A 19,681-nucleotide genomic window follows, 5' to 3' on the forward strand; every position below is an offset into this window, starting at 1 on the left:
AACCAAGCAAATGAACACACGGAAATGAAGAGAATGAACAGTGCCGTGAGCAGGTTCAAGAATAAAACGAGTTAAGTTGAAATGTCAGAGGCAGCTGAGTTCTGAAGGTGGGGGAGAGTTGTCTAGGCAGAGCAAGGGAAGCACATGCAAAGACCCTACCACAGAAAAGAGCTAAACAATTCTCCCAATGCCATAAACAAGGGGAAATGGTACCAAGTGAGAGACAGCTGCAGGGGTGGGGCCTGGTGGGGGTGTTTAGATTGTATTTAAGACACAATGGGAGGCCATGGAAGGGATTGAGGCAGGAGATGGCTTGATCCTTCTTCCTTCCAGATTCTTTCTTTCAGAAGATCATTCAGGCTGCTCTCTGGGGAGGCCCGAGGGAGGAAGAGGTGGGGACTCCAGAATGGAAGTGCCTTCGAAGTGGGCTCCTGGTCTCTCTGATGTCTGGCCACTGAGGTCTCTCATGTTCTCTGGATGCCAGAGACCCAGGAGCCACTAGCTGTCATGAGCAGAGCAGGCCACTGGGGTTCATCAGCTGCCCCTTGGAGCCGCTTCTCGTTGGCATGCATTATCAGCAAGGACAGGGCTCCCAGTGACGCCTTCCTGCTCCTCCGGCCACTCCCTGCCCCGTCAGTCATCAGACACAGCTGTTCTCAACCTGGCACACGGTAGGGAGTAGGGTCTAGGAGGGGTGACTCGGGGTGGCAGGCATTTGCTGGATGTCCCGTGGCCTGACGCCTGCCCCTCCGTGGAGCAGGGCTGGCTCCCACTACCCGGGCCCTCCTCCTTAAGAGCCTGGAACTGGCAGCTAACCTTTCTGCAGACACCGAATCTCCCATTGCAGCCGGGAGGGAAGAGAGCAGCTAAGCCAACTGAGAACCTCGGGGCGTTTTCCTTTTTTAATTTTAGCCCTTTGCTGACAGCAGAGTGTCTGCATGCAATTAAAAGCAACAACAACCAACCTAGGTTACGGAACAGAAGAAAGGGCCCCGACATCAGGGAGGCTGGTTTTCTTTTAAAGTGTTGCTCTGCGACCTTGAGTGAGTTGCTTCCCATCCCAGGTACCTTGTTCTCCAGAATCAAAAAATGCATCTTATTTAGTTTCCAACTATCTGGAATTTTGGGAATTGCTATGCTCAAAGAAAGTGAATGAATTCAACAAACATGAGTTGCTCACCCGCTGGTCCAAGGCACCGGACCGGGTGCTTGGGGTCCTGAGATTCTAGGACTTAGCTCTCTGAGACGATCTGATTGTCTCTTAATTAAAAATCATTCTTGCCTGTTAGTGAAGAGAGCTTAGAAAGATTCTGGCTTATTCATAACAGCCAGTATTCACCCTGTGCCCACAATGAGTTGGGCCCTCTAAGGGGAGTCTGTTCCTATCCCTGAGGTGCACACGTGGGAACTGAGACTTGGAGAGAGTTGCTGGGGTTTTTGCAGACAGCCAGTGGCAGAGCAGGCATTCAGCCCTGCAGGATCCATTTCTAGACCCCAGGCTCTACCCGCAGTGCTAGTTCTTAGTGAGCCAACTCCCAGCTGTGACTTGTCCCTGAATGAATAACATTGTTTCTGAAAGTATCTTCACCAGTTGAGACTCATATCTGAACCGAGCCCTGCTCGCTTCCTTTACTTGAGGACATAAAGCCCTGCGTGAACTGTTCACTGCCCCTGACACCCCTTGGGTCCATGCTTCAGGCCCTCCACCCCACTGGAGTAAGTGTTAACATTAGAAACCTGGGAATTAGCTGGAGGAACTGGCCTCTGAGGGTTTTTCCCTCTAAATATGGAAACTAATTCATACTTGCAGTTGGCAGGAGAGTGGTCCCCGAAGATAACCACATTCTAATCCTGGGATCCGTGAATGTGATCTTATATGGCTAAAGTAACTTTGCCGCTGTGACTATGTTAAGGGTCTCAAAGTGGAAAGATTATCCTGGGTGATCTGGGGGTGGGGTGGGGACTCTAAATGGAATCACGAGGACCCTTAGATGAGGGAGGCAAGAAGGTCAAAGATAGTAGAAGGCAGCGTTGGACAGGAGCAGAGATTGGAGTGATGCAGCCATGAGTCAAGACATGCAGGCGCTCCAAGAGCCAGAAGAGGCGAAAAACTCCAGGAAGAACCAACCCTGCCAACCCCTTGATTTTAGCTCCTTGGGACTTTTGACCTCTAGAACTGTAAAACAATAAATTTATGGTTTTCTTAAAGTCACTTGTTACAACAGCAACAAGAAAATTAATACAATGCTCAATGCTGAGAATTTGGGCAGCATAGGAAACTCATAGCTCTTTTTTTGTCTTTTTTAAAGCCACTGTAATCACTCTTCCAAAAGGGGGAAAAATGAATATTTTTTATTGCAGCTCTGCAGACTTTTCTCTCTGTGTGTGTTCTTATGCCTTTACCAAAAATGGGATCTGTGTTCAGGATGACCGTCCGAGTCAAGCTGCTCTGTTCTCTGGGAGTGTTACAGAGGAGTGCTGGCTTGGACATTTAGAGTTCTGGCTTCTTTATACATGTTCTCAGTCCCTTGGAATTTGGGGCATCTGCAGAAGTCTCAAAACCCACGAGGGTGGGCAGAGAGCCCCCATGGTGGCCGTGGGGAATGCAGCTGGGTGTCTGGAGGATCAGGTCCTAGGCAGTACCCACTAACTTCGCTGCTTGCTTTCTTTGCTAGTGTCCCACTACTACAAATACAAGCAGCAGTTCATCTTCCCAGGTGAGTCCGCTGTGAGTGCAGCCCTTCCGAGTGGGGTGGCGGAGGCGAATGTCGGGTGGACAAGCTCAGAGAGGGTGATGGTGGGATCACCTGGCCTCGGGGTAATGGCTGGGTGTGGAAGTGGAAAAGGAGAGCGTGGGGGGTCCCAAGGGCATAATGGGACCCCTGAGGTGGTCAGAGAGGGTGGCCTGCAGTGAAGGGACAGGCCAGGGTAGGAGAGGTCCAGAGCCATGTGGCAGGGGAGAGATGGATGGTCAGAGGAGCTTGAGCTTGGCACTGGGAGATATGAAAGCACGTGGCCTCATCATTCCAAAGGATGAGGAGGGTTTGGAGATGACCAGAGGCTTGCGGGTGCTGGCGGCCCCCTAGGAATGATAGGGAATTTTGGTAGAGATGCCATTTGACCACTGGTGCATCTAAGTAGGTGAAAGTACAAGTGGTCGAGGAAGAGGGAGGGGACTGGCCAGCCCCAGGGACCCATGATCGGGTGAGAAGTTACCAGCTGCTAGCATCCTCCAGGAGCCAGGCTCTGGGGGTGGTCGTGGGTCGTGGACTCCATATTTGGTTTGTGACTGTTAATCTCTGGCTGTCAGATGTGGTGCCTGTGCTGGAGACGCCGACCCGGGCGCCCCAGGTGATCCTGCATCCAGTGACCTCGAATCCAATGTAAGTGGCACAGAGGCCCCCTCCTCCGCCCTGGCCCTTCAGTCCCTCTTTCCTCCTCTTCCCTGAACTGATGTGCTGGGGGCATGGGAGAAGGCAGGGTGGTAGAGAGACAGGGGAATGAGTCAGGCAGAGAGAGGGAGCGTGTGACAGCCCAGGCCGAGAGAGAGAGAGAGAGAGAGAGAGAGAGAGAGGTAACTCCGGCCCCCACAAGTCAGCTCTGCTTTGTGTCCCAGGCTCTGCCTGTCATGTGTGATTTCCAGGGGCTGGGCCATTTCCTGAGAATCCTCAGACCTTCCTATGATCAGAAAGACAACATGTAAGCAATAGCTAGAGTTTAATAGAAGGAGTGTCCTCCTGTGTTACTGTCCCCCTTTTAAAAAGTATGATTTAGGCCTAGCGTGCGGAGGACCCGGGTTCGATTCCCGGCCAGGGCACACAGGAGAAGCGCCCATTTGCTTCTCCACCCCTCCGCCGCGCTTTCCCTCTCTGTCTCTCTCTTCCCCTCCCGCAGCCAAGGCTCCATTGGAGCAAAGATGGCCCGGGCGCTGGGGATGGCTCTGTGGCCTCTGCCCCAGGCGCTAGAGTGGCTCTGGTCGCAACATGGCGATGCCCAGGATGGGCAGAGCATTGCCCCCTGGTGGGCAGAGCGTCGCCCCTGGTGGGCGTGCCAGGTGGATCCCGGTTGGGCGCATGCGGGAGTCTGTCTGACTGTCTCTCCCTGTTTCCAGCTTCAGAAAAATGAAAAAAAAAAAAAAAAGTATGATTTAGGTTTATACCAGGGATCAGCAAATTACGGCCTATGGAACCAATCCAATTTGCAGCGTGTTTTTATAAACAACATTTTATTGGAACACAGCCAAACCCATTTGTTTTCAAAGTACTGTCTTTGGTGGCTTTCAGCCTCCCAACAGCAGAGTTGAGTAGTTGCGACAGAGACCGTTTGGGCTGCAAAGTCTAAAATATTTACTCTCTGCCCTTTTACAGAGCAGGTTTGCTGACCTCTGGTTTATACTGTTATACAAATAATATAAGCTAATTTTGGAAAACTTGGACTATTCTGTAAAAAAAGAAAGGAGAAGCATCACGCATAATCACATCGCTCTTAGATACGTGCTCTTTCTCCTCATAGCTTGTATACTTGCCAGCCACAGTGTACACAGTTTCTATCCTACTTTGTCATCCGTTAATGCTCTCATGTGGCATTTTTCATGTTATTTCAGACTCTTCATTCACACTCTTTTTAACAGCTGTAAAATATTTTATCAACGTGGAGTGATTTCCTTACCCATTTCCCTATTCCCAGATCTTACATCCTCCCATGTATCACCATTGTAAACCGCACAGCAAGGGACATCTTTGTGTGTGGCCTCTTTAGCACCCTGAGGATACAGACCCTTTTTCCAGGTGGCCGATGGCTTGTGCAACCCAAGGGAAGTCACCTTCCTTAAGGTCTTTGGTGGCGACCGGAGTCTGGGGTGCGCGAGGGACCTTGTTTCGATTTGGTCTTCCTGCTCACATTTTTGCCTCCGTGGTTTTTCCCTCTGACTCTGCTAGCTGCTGCATCCTTCCTGACCCGTGTTATGGGCTTTGTTAAAGACCCAAATGGTACAGCTCTGAAATCAAAGGAGCAGCAATTTGCCCGGGGATATTGTGCTGACATGTAGGTCCGGATCATTTCTCTGCTGCACATAAACCAATTCCACAATTTGTGCCAGACGAACGCCAGGTTATTAACTGACAGCCAGGGAGCGCCGGCGGGAAAAACAGTTAACAACTGCCCGCGACCTGCTTAGATGTGCTCGGAGTGATGGGAACTAACTGTTCACAGAAGGGAAATAATTGAATAACCCTGGCTGCTGTAGTCATGCCTTGCTGTAAGCAGAGAGAGGTCCCCATGCTGTGGGGTGTGAGGGGGGACTCCAGCTTCACTGTCCCACCCAAGCCTCCCCCGGGGCATCGGGTTCCTAGTGTATCAGCTATCATTCTGCATTCATTCTGCCTTCCCAGCCTGTACTATAAATAAGTGGTTGATATGATGGCAGATGCCACTTTGTGACCGACCCTTCTTTCTCCTTCTAGTTCTTCCTGTCTTTCTGACTCCCTCTCACCAGAAGCCCCTCCGGCAAGTGGATTGACTCTGTCGGCAGGGTTGGCAGCTGCCGGGGGTCTGAGGATCAGGATAGGAGAAGTCCCCCCAAATGAGGAAGTGGGTAGGGTAGGGGACCCCAAACTACAGCCCGCGGGCCTCATGCGGCCCCCTGAGGCCATTTATCCGGCCCCCGCCGCACTTCCGGAAGGGGCACCTCTTTCATTGGTGGTCAGTGAGAGGAGCATAGTTCTCGTTGAAATACTGGTCAGTTTGTTTATTTAAATTTACTTGTTCTTTATTTTAAATATTGGATTTGTTCCTGTTTTGTTTTTTTACTTTAAAATAAGATATGTGCAGTGTGCATAGGGATTTGTTCATAGTTTTTTTTATAGTCCGGCCCTCCAACGGTCTGAGGGACAGTGAACTGGCCCCCTGTGTAAGAAGTTTGGGGACCCCTGGAGTAGGGGGAGCTGCTAAGCTGGGAAAATAGGAAGGGGGCAGGCTATCCATTGATTCTTTCCTCCTACCAGTTTTAGCTCACCACATAAACATATACACACCTTCTACTCTAAAATACCCCCCCCAAAATTCTTGAACACACACTGTGCCCTCCATCACATCACACACCATGTTCTCCAATGCATACCTGATGACCCCAAATTCACACGCACGGGGCGACTCCTGCACAGAGCACATCCCATAATACCCACGCAATACCTTCAGTATATACACTTAGTACTCACACACACACACACACACACACGTTCACACACACACACACACACAGGCACGTTCACATACACACACTGACACCTGTGTCTCCCAGCCCAATACAGTCTCACTTCCTCCTCATTCTCATTCCACAGATCTTAATTCAGTGTGACTGGCAAGGTCCAGCTAACCACGGTGGACTTCCCAATCTGTCCAGGAACCCTCTCTCCTGGGAATGCCCACCTCGCGCCATTTGTTCATTTCCCACCTGACGCTTGGCCTTTGTCATGTGTAGCCTTTCTGCACAACATCTGTACAGTTGCCATAGCTCCTTCAGTACTAATGCTGTATTTCATGTTGCCAGGAGCCAGGCCAGTTTCATCCCTGTGTCTTTCTAAGGGCTTTTAGCATTGTTCCTGGCACAGAATTGTGATCGAATGAATGAATGAATGAACGAACAAACAAACAAATGAACACTAGGATCCTTCCAAGAGTTCCCGAATCTGAGTGAACTTTAGAGAGCTGATTCATTCTTTCCTGGGGAACACCTAGGACTCTGAGGAGTCTTCCACCTGTGGCCTTTAGGCCAATCTCTAAGGAAGCTGCTAGATTAGTGGAAACCGAAGCAATCATGAAAAATGAGCCCTGAGCGGCCCAGGAAAATGTATTTATTAACAGTGTCCTTGTATACTGCTTTTTTTAAATGGTGAGGTTATTATTTTAGACACCAGCATTGACATGAAATGCAAGATAAAGGCTCGGTGGTGAGGACTTCTCATTTTGGGGGCCCCCCGTGCAAGGATAAACTCAATACGTGGACCCACCTCTGCACCTAAGAGTCACATTTGTTTTTCTTTCTTTCAAGCTTGGAAGGAAACCCATTACTTCAAATTGAAGTGGAGCCAACCTCAGAGGTGAGACGTGGAGTTGGGTGAGGCTGCCGTTTCCAGGGGCTCCCCAGAACTCAGCGATGCCCTTGATGACGCAGAGGGCTCGGGGCAGGTGGGGGCCGGGGGCCGTAACTCTGTGACAGTGACGAAGCAGTGACCCCTCCCGGCACCAAGCCTAATGGTCCATTATATAGTGTGCATCACAGAAAAGCTCCTGTGCGGAAGTTGGCAAGCAATTTGCATTCTTAGTTGAAAAACCAGCTCAGGACCGGATAAGTCCCCAGGGGGTTTGTGCCCCACTGCCTGCCAAAAATACATGGGAAGAGGTGGGGGGCCTCAGGGACCCTGGGCTTGGCGGGGTGTTGAGAACCTCCTGGGGCTTCTCCCCTCCTGCTGGAGCCACTAGGGGAGTAAAAGCATCTCCTGGGGGAGCACCCCGGGGCCCTGACTCCTCATCTCTACCCGTGGGTCCAGACTGGAAGGAACAGAGTCAGGGTTGCCAGAGAGAATCACGTTCTTTTCTGGAACTGCTGTGGTCAGCAAAAAATTACTGGGAGATGCTGATGTTTTCTGTGCCGTTTAACCTGAGTGTGCCACTGGGGACAGCTAGCTCAGCCAAGGGCCACCTTCTCAGGCGGTCTGGGCAGGCCCCAAGCCCCCTCAAATCCCCACTGTCTCAGGCACCTGTCACTCCCACATTTTAGCAAAAGAATTTCAGGGGCAGGGCACCCCCCAGACCCTTCACTGGGAAGGCAGGTCTCTAGACTGGGAGCATTTAACAATTGTGGCAGTCACGTCTTCGTGTACCTGAGTCCTGTGGGCATGTGGGATGAACACGGATTCCTGGCCCTGCCCTGCTGATACTGAGTCAGTAGGTCTGGGCGGGGCCCAGGAACCTGCCTTTTCTCAGGCATCCCTGCATGAGGTTCATAGAGGAGTTAGATCTGTGCCAAGAACCTTCATCATTAAAAACCTCACAGTGCCCCTAAGGCAGATTTTATTAGACACCCCCCCCCCATGCTTTGTGATGAAGAAAGGAGGGCTCAGGGAAGGAAAGTGACTTCCCCAAGGTCACACAGAGACCAGATTCCAGCTCATTCAGTCTGAGTTTTAAGCCTATTCACTCCGCCTCTCACTCTGGTACCTCCTGCCTTCCCACTGCATTGGAGCCCCAGAGCCCTGGACTGTGCAGAATAGCTCCGACCTCTCCCGGCTTCTGATCCATCACTTCCGAATTCCCTGGGGGAAGCAAAAGGCACTCCATGTTGAGGGTCATCCCACATTATATGCAGACTCTTGATGTACCCAAATTTTAGCCTGTTATATTTATCACACGCACACGAATAACCAGGCAAGTTAAAATATGGCGGTAGACTAGGAGCGCATCAGACATTAGGAGTTGAGACCCCTGAATCTTAATTCTAACTCTGCCTGGCTGTGTGACCTAGAACTAGGCGCTTCGCAGGGGAAGTTGGCCCCTACTGAGGGTTTACCCAAGGTGCCCAAACCAGGGAAGTCGCGGGGAACTAGAAGGGGTGGTGCCCCTAGCATTTCTCCTCGATGAGCCTCAGCCTCCCCCTGAGAACAAGAGAGTTGAATTATCAGGATCTCCCTTTCGACTCCTTTACTGTATATGATTCTAGACAAATAGAGCGATGTATGTGATCAAATCCAGAGATACATATGCACACCATCAAAAAATGTCCATACACATGTCCAGACCTACACACGCACAAGGGGACCCCGCAGGACCTCATGGGAAGGAGGGGCAGTGCGGAAACAGCTGTGACCCCCACCCCCACAGAACGAAGAGGGCCACGATGAGGCCGAGGAGTCAGAGGACGACTTTGAGGAGATGAACCTGTCCCTCCTCTCAGCCCGGAGCTTCCCCCGGAAGGCCAGCCAGACTAGCATCTTCCTGCAAGAGTGGGACATCCCCTTTGAGCAGCTGGAGATTGGCGAGCTCATCGGGAAGGGCCGCTTTGGGCAGGTGTACCACGGCCGCTGGCACGGCGAGGTGGCCATCCGGCTGATTGACATCGAGAGGGACAATGAGGAGCAGCTCAAGGCCTTCAAGCGGGAGGTGATGGCCTACAGGCAGACGCGGCATGAGAACGTGGTGCTTTTCATGGGCGCCTGCATGAGCCCGCCCCACCTGGCCATCATCACCAGGTCAGTCCCACCTGGGCCCCCTGCCCACGGGTTTATTCCCAAAGCTCTGCTTCCGAGAGAGCTGGGAAATGGGGGTGCTGGTTAACTCGACATTTTGGTGAATAGAGTGTGTGCACTTCTTCCATTTACGGTTTGTGTGGTTTTAAGGTTTGTGATCCCAGAAAATATCCTTAATGTGAAAACCCTTTGGCAGAGCACTGCATCATGGGGTATCAGAAAACTGATTCTGGATCCCCCTGTGCTTCAGGTATTTGTGAAACTGCATCTCTGCGACTCACCTTTTCCATGTGTAAATTGAATGCAGTAGACTAAATCAGGGGTCTGCAATCTTCTTCTGTAAAGGGCCCAATAGTAAATATTTTCTGCCTTGTGGGTCATACAGTTGCTGTAGCAACTACTGAGCTCTGCTGCTGCTGCAGTGTGAATGCTCCCATAAACACGATGTAAATGGATGTATGTGGCTGTGTGTCAATAAAACTTTATTCACAAAAGCAGGCAATGTACTCACTGGGTTTGGTGCACGGACCCTCGTTTGTTGACCCTGGGGATAAGATTCTAATGACTGTTATTCTGGCTTTCATCAAAGCCTCAGAGCACATTTTCAGGGTCTTTCCATTGTTATTTGAAATGCCCAGGATCCGCTGTTTGTAGCTACCCAGATGGCACAGGTAGTAGAGAACTGACATTAGGAAGATGTCAGGTGATAGCAACGTTTCTGATCTTGCTCTTGTTGACCTTGAAGAAAATAGCTTTGGTTTTCATTGAATAGTTGGGGAGCAATCCTTTGGTGTGTTTTTAAACTCTGGCATCTGCTCCCTTGTTGCATTAGGACTGGCCACAGCAGCAGCATTCTGGGTATAGCCTGTGATGCCGTAGATCAGTTACGAGCTCTCTCCTTCCCATTCTCAAGTCATAAGCAATAAGATTCCAAATACATAAGCCTCAATCTTGGCAGGTGCAGTAGCATGAGCTGTTGGCTCAGGGAAGAGTTGATGTGTCTTTGGTCTGTTTCCTTATGATACAGAGCCTCCCTGAGTCCATTTATAAGACCTAGGAGACTAGTAGAAGGTGTGTGACTGTCCATCACTATTGATTATGCAGATTGTGGGTTGACTGGAACCCATGTATCAAATTGTATTTGCAAGGGATTGGAGATTTATGCATGGCCCTTCAACTCTCTTCAAATGAGGATAAAAATAGTGGTTCTCAACTCTGCACAGTATAGAAGTGGCTGTTAAATTATTAGTCCAGGTAATATTCAGGATCTGAAAAGTTCTGATTAGGTGAGTGTATCAGTAAGCTTTTGCCGTGTAACAAAGTGCCCCAATACTTCATAGTTTCTCTCTTTTCTGTGGAAAGTTTTGCTCTGAGCCAGGCTTAGTAGCTGGGCTCTTGGATGTGTCTATGGTCAGCTGATGGGTCAGACTGGGGGCTGGTCAGTACTGGATGCCCTCCAGGCTGGAAGAATGTCAGCTGGGGTGTCCTGGTTCTCTTCCACATGGCCTCTCATCCCCCAACAGGCTGGCAGGGGCTCATTCCCATAGTGATCTCCGTGCTCCAAGTACAGCAAGGGGTCAAGCCCTAATGGACAAGTGCCTTTCACATCTCTGTTTGTGTTGCATTTACTAATGTCCATTGGCCAAAGCAAGTCACGTGGTCAACCTCCATTCAAGGCACGGAGAAACAGACTCTGCTGCCATGTCACATCGCAAGGGTGTGGATGCAGAGAAAGAAACAACCTATCAGCGGAAGACCCTCGGCTCCCTTTCTTATCTAGCATCTGTCCTCTTCCTTAGCGGGCCCTTTACTTGGGGTGTACAAGTCTGGCTGAAAGGTGGTCTGTTCCCCACCATTGACCTTCTGTCCACCACCCCTCTCTGTCTGTTTCCCTAACTTTCTCTCTGCTCAGCACCTCCCTTTCTGACCTGCCAATCCCTCGAGTTAGAAATCTGAAATGCACCATCTTTCTTCCTTTGCCTGCTCTTTCTAAGGACCTCCTGCCTCCTGCCCTCCGACTTCTTCAGTGTTATCAGTGGGACCCAGGTGCCCAGGATTCTCTCACCCCTTTCCCGAGGGCTGGCTAATTGGAAATAGACCGGGTTCCACTAGCAGCCGCCTTGAAAAAGAAGTGGTCATTGTGAAATGTGCCTCTCCGCCGATGAGCCAGCTGTGTTTGTGGCCCCCTTCTCTGTTTTGTACAGAATCCTGAGCCCCCTCCAAGCGCCATCACTGCCTGCACATCTCACAAATAGCGCAGCCTTTTCCTGGCACCATGATCAAGGCTCCGCAGCTTTGGGACCTATAATTGGTCTCTGAAGTGTTGCGGCATTTTGTGTGAAGAAGCCAGATGAGCCCCCAAAGAAGGGGCATTTATTCCGTAGTCCTGTGTTGTTATCTATTTATCTTTGAGGGGCTCTGTGTGCCCCCTCTTTCCCATTTTAGCACCATCCACTTGTTGGCCATCCAGGTTTCTTATCTGAACGGTCAGTGTGAACCCAAATATTTGAGTAATTTGATTAATCGCCTGCATTCTCACAGTTGGCTGGCAGAGGTCGATGGTTGGAGGAGAGCCAGCCAACTGGAACCGTTGTTGGACTCTGAATTTATTTTATAGGGAACATAACACCAGAAAATTACCTGGCATATTCTGGATAAATTTACAATGGCATGTTCTAGCCAATTACTTAGTAATTATCATCGAAGTTAACAAGTATTTCTAAGATTAGCTTCCTTGTAATGCAATGTGTAGGGCTCTTGGGAAATGAGTAATCACCAACTAGTTATCCAACTGCTATATCCCCAAATGCAATTAGCAAGATTGCTAAATCATTTCACGATTGGGTCATTATGAGATAGCAAAGCTATCGACAGTCTGCGTAATAGCTGATTTTAAAAACTCCAAATGTAATTCAAAAGCCAATAAAGATTGAGTTGAATGGAAGCCTCTCTCATCCTCCACCTTCTTGTGGAGTTTCCCAGGCCTCAGTTTCCTCATCCATAAAATGAGCAGGTAGAAGCAGATAGTTTGTTGCAGGGTCCTTCCAACTCTAACATAATTCTTCGGTTCTCTCACAATGGGCCGCGTCTGAGAAGCAGCCCGGAACAGCCCTGGAGCCTTGCTTCCCAAAGTTCCCACCTGGGTCTCTGGCATCAGAGCCAGCAAAGGGGACGATCGTTAAAGTGCGGATTCCTAGGTGCCACCCAGTTTCCTAGGGCTGTCGTAACAAATTGGCACAAAGTTGGTGGCTTAAAATGAGCGCACACATTTATTCTCTTACATTTCTGAGGGGTCAGAAGTCTAGGGTGGGTCTCACGGGGTTCAGATCAAGCCAGAGCTTCATTCCTTTCTGGAGGCTCCAGAGAATCTGTTTCTTTGCCTTTTCCAGCTTCTAGAGCTGTGCTTTTCTTGTATTCCTTGGCTTACGGCCCCTTCCTCCTTCTTCAAGAGATGTCAGTTTAGTATCTTGCTTTCATTGTCTCATGGTCTACCTCTGTGGTCAGATCTCCCCTTGTAAGAAGACTTGTGATTGCATTTAGGACCTGCCCAGATAATCCACGACCAGCTCCCATTTCAAGATGCTTCACTGAATCACATCCACAAAGTCCCTTTTGCGATATACGAGAGCAGTCACTGTTATTAGGGATTAGGACCTGGACATCCTTGAGAGTCATTTTCAGTCTACCACAGGATCCCTAGACCTCACGAATCAAGTCTCTTTGTAGGTGAAGCCTTCTTACCAAGTACGCCAGCGCAGTCTAGCCCAGCTCACCTTTGGAAACCATGTCCCAGAGGATATCGCCAGGGAGTACCCATCACGTGCCCAGCGCTGATGCCAGGTGTGTCCAGCCTAGTGCAGAGGAAAGTGGAAACAGGGATCTAGGAGCCTGGTGAGAAGTCTGGATTTGATGCCAAGGGCAGCAGGCAGCCACAGGAGGGTTGTTGCCAGGTGGGACCTGCTGCTTCCGAGGGCAAAAAATTGGCGATCTTCCAGAGTAAAGGGCACGGGCCCAAGGGACGTATTCTTTAAAGATTCATACCCCTGTTGCTATTACCCAAGTAACCCCAGGAAGCCCCCTTGTGCCTCCTTCCAGCCAGTGCGTACCCCCAATCCCCACTGTTCTGAACTGTATCACCATCAGCTATTTCTGCCCGTTCTTTAACTATATATAAATGGACGCCTACTGCGTGGATTCCTGTCTGTCTGGCTCTTCATTCCTCAGCACGTTGTAGAGATTCGCCCGGTGTCGTGTGTATCAGCAGTCGTTTCCGTGGCTGAGCCGCAGTCTGCGGCACAGACACACGGCGATCTCTTTCTCCATCCTCCTGTTAATGGACATTTAAGAGTTTCTCGCGGGTCGACCTCAGCCTGGCTGCGGTTTCCCTAATAGACTAAGAGACAGCTTCGGTTCACTTCTTGCTTTTTAACCTCCTCCTATAATTTTCTACTTCAGATTTCTGCCCATTCTAAGACACTGACCTGACCCTTCTCTCCATCAGCTCCCTTCCTTACACCAGGCAACCTTTTCTGTGGGAACGTGCTCCTGTTCTTATCCAAAAAGGGTTCCAAGGACACGTTGTCCAGGAGTTCTCTTTCTTTCTCTCTCCAGTGTGTCTGTCCCTAGAAAACAGATGACAAAAATTAGCTAGATTTCCTTTTAAAAATTTTGGAGGGGTTATGGGGAAGGAGAAGCTGCCTCACTTTTCCCAGAAAGGTTTGTCGTAGTGTCCCAGTGCCCCCCTCAGCTTCCGCTTAGCCCTCCCTGGGGACAGGAAGACGCAGAGAGCCTCGGGCCCAGCAGAGACCGTGGTTCCTTCACTCGAAGCTGAACAGACACAGCCGATCCTCACTGCCGAAACCTTTTTACTTCCCCAGTGGAGGGGCATTGAGTTAATTTGCTAAATGAGGAGGCCCTTCAAAGGAACCAGAAGCACAGCAGATTCGGCCAGCCTTCGGCAGGTGCTTTGCTTCAGGCCAGGCACAGGGATGTCCTCCCATTGTGAGGCACTGTGCCCATTTTACAGATGGGAAAACTGAGGTCAGGGAAGCAAAAGGAGCCCTTGCCCAGGTCATAGAACCTGGATTTGAGTAAATGCACTCCTGCATGTTCATCTAGAGCAGTGGTTCTCAACCTGTGGGGATCCCCGCCAGGGTTGCGACCCACAGGTTGAGAACCGCTGATCTAGAGTGTTCCTTCTTCATCATGGCTACCTTGGGCAGGTCAAGGGGAACAGGCTCAACTCCTGAGCAATGGCTTATCATGGGATTCTTTTCTACCTTTGATCAGATCATAATTACCTGGAGGACTTGGTAACAAAAGAAGGCCCAGGCCCCATTTCACTCATACAAGGCAAGGCCTCTGTCTTTCTCATTAAGTTCCAGAGGATTCGGTACACCACAGCGGGGCCAGCACACACCCACACACACACACACACACCACCTCTAAATTACACACCAACTCTCTCCCTCTCACGCTCATCCTCTCTCCCATACTCCTCTCATAAAAACACTTTTTCTCTTTCTTTCCCTGCAAAAGACTAGTTTCATTAATATTAGCAACTCACAAAGGTTCCATAGCCCAGAGGCCTCATCCCCCACTGCTCCCCCCAATATTTTTCAAAACCCCCCCCAAATTATTTAAATCCATGCTTCATAGCATGGACCTCTGATTGACATCACCTGGGAACTTGTTAGAAGCGTAAATTCTTGTCCCTTTCTCCCCAAGTTAGAAGCCCTGGGGTGAGGGCCCGGCTTGCCCTGTTTTAAGAAGCCCTCTACGAGATTCTGATGCACACTCACGCTCGGACCCACTGCTTTGCAGAAACCTGTTCCTACTTGGTAGGTGTCTCTTGTTAAGAGATTCCTTTGCACCTTGGAAGCCTCCTTGTCCCCTCACCAAATGATCTGCCAGGCGACATTGACAGGGGAGCAGCTGAGTGCAAAGTGAATGAGGGCCTGGAATGTCCCAACATGAGGACCCGCACAGCCTGTCTTGGCATCAGCTCTCACACTAGGTCATTAACGCGCCTTCTACAGACATGTAGTGCAGCCTGGCTGAATGCTGGTTGTGCTCAGAACATGGTTCCTATGATTTATACAAGGACTGTGCCTTCCAGTAGAAGAGATGGACAGTAACAAGTTAGACAGTGAAGTCCAATAATTAAAGTGCTGGGTTAAGTGCTGTGAAGGCCACAGATGGGGTTGGGAGGGGTGTTAGAGAGAGAGGCGGGCGCTCCTTTGAGGAAGGGCTCAGAAGCGGTGTCTTAGAGGAGGTGGTGCTTGGGCTGACAGCTAATGATGAGGAGATGGCCTTGCAAAGAGGCAGAGTGAGAGTAGTCCAGGCAGGGGATACAGCACGTGCAAAGGCCCTGAGGTGGGAATGAGATGGACATGTTTGAGGACCAGAGGAAATAAGGGGTCATGTGATGGCAGGGTAGTAGGAAAGGGGCAGCAGGGGCCCCAAAGTGCAGGTGAAGGCATGGAGATTATCCTAATGCAGTGGGAAGCCAGTGAAAGATCTCAAACTGGAGCTGACCACGCCACTCAGGAAGTGTCCCAGTGGCCTGGCTGCTGTGCCTTCTTACACTCAGCTAGTTGGTTCAGTGTGTCAAAGCCCACTTGGTGGAGAGCAGTGATGGCTTCAACCAAGCTGAGCTGATGGATGCAAAGAGGAAATGGGACTCTGGGGTGTCCTGGCTGTCTGTGAGGCATTTCCACACGGGTGACTGGTTCAGGGAGTAGGAGAGAGCGGGGCTTTGGGGCTCATATACACGTCTTGTTCTGATAGAGGGGCTTGGGCTGCACGCCCCAGGAAAGAGAAGGGAGGAAGAACAGGACTTCCCCACAGTTCTTGGAAGAATTTTTTAAATTTCTCATTTGGCGAGTGTCATCCGTCCCTCCACCGGGTGCCTGAGTGTGAATGCAATTTTGCAGTCATGTGGAGGCGACTCTTTTGTCCGCGTGCATGCGACACCCAGCCCCCACCCTTCTCCCAGGGACCCGGCAGGGATGAAATCCCATCGGGCCTCATTTGCACATCATTTTAAATCTGGTACATATTGGGAGCTGTTTAATAGATTATCTACTTCCAACTCCAAATCGGTTCCTGTTTTTTTTTTCCGGCTTTCAAATATAATCGCGCCAAGCTGCTAAATTGGACAGACAGACAAATGGAGAGCCCTGCCTTCAGCTGAGAGGGTAACTCAAGGCCCCGACAGAGATCTGGACTTGCTTTTTCTGTAACTCTGTGCTCGTGGGCTTTCTGATTAGTTTTCCTTCAGGCCAGTTTGATTGTCCTAAATATAACATACAAGAGTTGGGGGGCTGGAGCACATGAAGATGATGTCCCCTCCCCCTCCTTCCCGTCATCTAGTGGAATCGGCTTCCTTTTATGTTCAAAAAGCTGAATTGCTTTCCCTTTATAAAGCGCAGCTGAAAGGGTTTTTGTCTGTGGCTGCGTTTAATTGTGCCGGGATGTAAAGCGTCCGGGACTTTTGTGCAGGAAGCGCTATAAATGGACTGCGTCATTATCATTATTATTATTAGCACCATCTCCTGTACGTCGTTGCCGATGCCTGTTGGTAAAATGATCATATGACTGGCGCAGGACTGGCATGGATGAAGGCTTCGCCCCTGGCCACCACCCTCCTCGACTCTCAAAAGATTCCGCAATTAGCATGGGTGACATCCGTCATCACTGAAAAAAGTAACTTTTGTAAGTGATCACTCGTTCATTATTGAAAATGCAGATCAGCAAAGAAAAAGAAAGGAGTAAAATTCACTCGTGATGTTTCCAGCCGGAGAGAAATCACGTTCATGTTCACGTGTGTATCCTTCCAGGAAGTTAATACACAGCAGGTCCTCAAATAATGATGTTTCATTCAAGCCTGTTTTGTTATAATGTTAATAAGGTGCCCTAGGAACTGGACTCTTGTTTGTATCAGTTAGCCTGAGGCAGTGGTCCACAAATTGTGACTGGGGAGCCACATGCAGCTCTTTGGCCCCTTGAGCGTGGCTCTTCCACAAAATATCACATGCAGGTGCTACCTCGATAAGGAATGTACCTACCTATATAGTTTAAGTTTATAAAAAATTTGGCTCTGAAAAGAAATTTTAATCGTTGTACTGTTGATATTTGGCTCTGTTGACTAATGATTTTGACGACCACTAGCCTAAGGTAAAAATGGTTTCGTGTATGTTGGCACGCTTAAGGTCGCAGAAACTATCAGTGACGTTAAGTGAGGTTGTACTGTATATGCAAACTCGCAGATTGTATGCGTCAGGGTAACGGTAGCTGCTGGGACAAATAAGCCTAAAAACATTAAGTGACTTAACAATAGAAATCCATTTCTGGCTCCAGTAATAGTCCAACATGGGTGTTTCTGGAATGCAGGTGGCTTTTCTTCGTGTGGGGAGGGATCCAAGACCAATAGCATCTTTTGGAGTCACCTGAGGGCTCAGAGCTCTCTGCTTCTGGCTGGGGAGAGGCAGGTGGGAGGTCTCCAGGTCTCCGTGAGCTGTACACATCATGCCACTCCTGTGTTCTGGGCTGGCGTTGTCCCTTGACCACAAGGGAGGCTGAGCGATAGCTCACTGTATTCCGGGGAGGACAATGATGTGGGTTTTGTTGAAGACCCCGCAGCTCTGTGACCCATCAACATTGATGGATAGATCTTCTATCCCGTTGAAGGTGGACTCATCCAGCAACCCTGTTTTGTGACTCGCTATTTCACTAAACACCGTATGTATGAACACTCTCCCTTTAAAAGGTGTGAGTCTCTTGCAGTGTTTTCACTCCCGTTTGCCTTGGTTTCCTCATGGATAGAATGGGGATAACATTTATCTCTCTTGCAAGGTAGTGGTAAGAATTAAAGAGCTTATATAGACTGTAGTGTAATACCGCCTGGAACTGAAGGGGGCTCCATACCTTGTATTTCCTAGTTGCTGTAGTAATAACGATCATATTCTAACAACAATGATGACAGCAGTAACAGTCATGAAGCAATAGTTAGGAGAAGCAGCATATTTCTTCTCGGGTGCCTTTGACGCTACAAACAGCAGGTGTTTTGTGTTTATTAGCATATCAAGTGATACATGCGGATGGCTGGGCTGTGGTCTGACTACTCTGACTTGTGTTCCAGCTCCTGGCTGGTCCCTTGGCCAAATGGCTTAAGCTCCTTAAACTTCAGGCCCTCCAGGAGGAAAAGTTGAGTAAGGAGCTGGATGTACCAGTGTCATGCTCTGAGAAAAGGTTGGGGCTGGAAATAACCCGTGCGTGAGTCATCGGCATGGAAGTGGTGATTGAAGCCGTGGGCCCCCGTGGAAGCTGAGGTTACCCAGGGAAGAAGGGGGGCCACCTGAGGACGGCGCCTGGAGCACCTCTGACACTGGGTGGCCTGGTGGGGAAGGGTCGCCCCGCACAGGGGACTGAGAAGAAGCCGGCAGGGCCGTAGAGGCAGCCAGAAAAGCGTGGGATTATGAGGCTAGCCCACAGTGTCTCCCGGCCCCCAACAGTCCCTCCCATCCTGTCACTGCGTGTTATTCACAGTCACTGGGGCACTTCTCAACCATAAGGTGACAATTCTTTTGTTCCTCCATATGTTTGTCTGCTTCTGGTCTCTCTTCCCTGTATCCCCTCCCCCACTCAGAACATAGGCCCCACCCAGGAAATCAGGACCTCAGCTATTTGACTCGCCTCTGTATCTCCAGCCTCTAAAATGCTAGGTTCCCCTTCAATTCCTATTGAGTAAAGAAACTACAGTTTCCCCAAACACGTGCGTGCATGTTAGTTACCACAGCCTGCTCCTCCGGGCGTCATCGCCCACAGGGAGGGGTGCTGTTTGCTCACAGTCACTGAGAGACGAGTGGGGCCTAAGTGGAACATGGTCCAAGCCAGTGGAGGGTGGCAGCAGGATGTGGGGAAGTCACAGTGATGGAAATATAAAAAGGTGTCCGTTCCGGGAGTCAGTGAGAATAGTACAGGGTATTTGCCCCACATGGTCACCGTGTGTCAGGTCCCGGCTGCCATGGGCTCTGCCCCCCTGGAGCTCACAGACAGACCCGTAACTGGGTGATCCTCAAACTGTGTTGTCATCTCTGCAGGGGGCTCACAGAGAACTGTGGGGACCCAGAACCGGCCCCTTATCCCACCAAAGAATTGGTTAAGAAAGTATTGATATTCCTAATAAAAGGAGCATCATATGCAAAGGGCTAGAGATGGGAGGGCTTGAAACTTGGGGTTGTGGGGGGAGGTCGTGAGCTAGAGCAGTGGTTCCCACAGGGAACAGCACGAGCTAAGAAGCTGGAGGCGATCCTAAAGGGCCCTGTGAGTTAGGCCAAGGAATTTGAACTTCTCTCCTAAGGGCAGTGGGGAGCCACCCGGCAGTATTGTGGCCAGGGGAGTGATGCAGGCTGCTCTGCATTTTACCAAGCCCACTC

At 50.0% G+C, this 19,681-nt stretch overlaps 1 protein-coding gene across 1 annotated transcript in view; it reads left to right on the forward strand.

Moving 5' to 3' along the window:
- The window catches only part of KSR2 (kinase suppressor of ras 2), a 295,021-nt gene that overhangs the window by 246,347 nt on the left and 28,993 nt on the right, over nucleotides 1-19,681 (forward strand). The window contains exons 11-14 of the mRNA XM_066260479.1: nucleotides 2,676-2,717; nucleotides 3,311-3,383; nucleotides 7,049-7,097; nucleotides 8,878-9,245. Coding sequence (XP_066116576.1) covers nucleotides 2,676-2,717; nucleotides 3,311-3,383; nucleotides 7,049-7,097; nucleotides 8,878-9,245 — 532 coding nt within the window. The remainder of the gene's footprint in view (nucleotides 1-2,675; nucleotides 2,718-3,310; nucleotides 3,384-7,048; nucleotides 7,098-8,877; nucleotides 9,246-19,681) is intronic.

Source organism: Saccopteryx bilineata, chromosome 2 (assembly GCF_036850765.1).
Source record: "Saccopteryx bilineata isolate mSacBil1 chromosome 2, mSacBil1_pri_phased_curated, whole genome shotgun sequence".
In the NCBI taxonomy this organism is placed as follows: Eukaryota; Metazoa; Chordata; class Mammalia; order Chiroptera; family Emballonuridae; genus Saccopteryx; species Saccopteryx bilineata.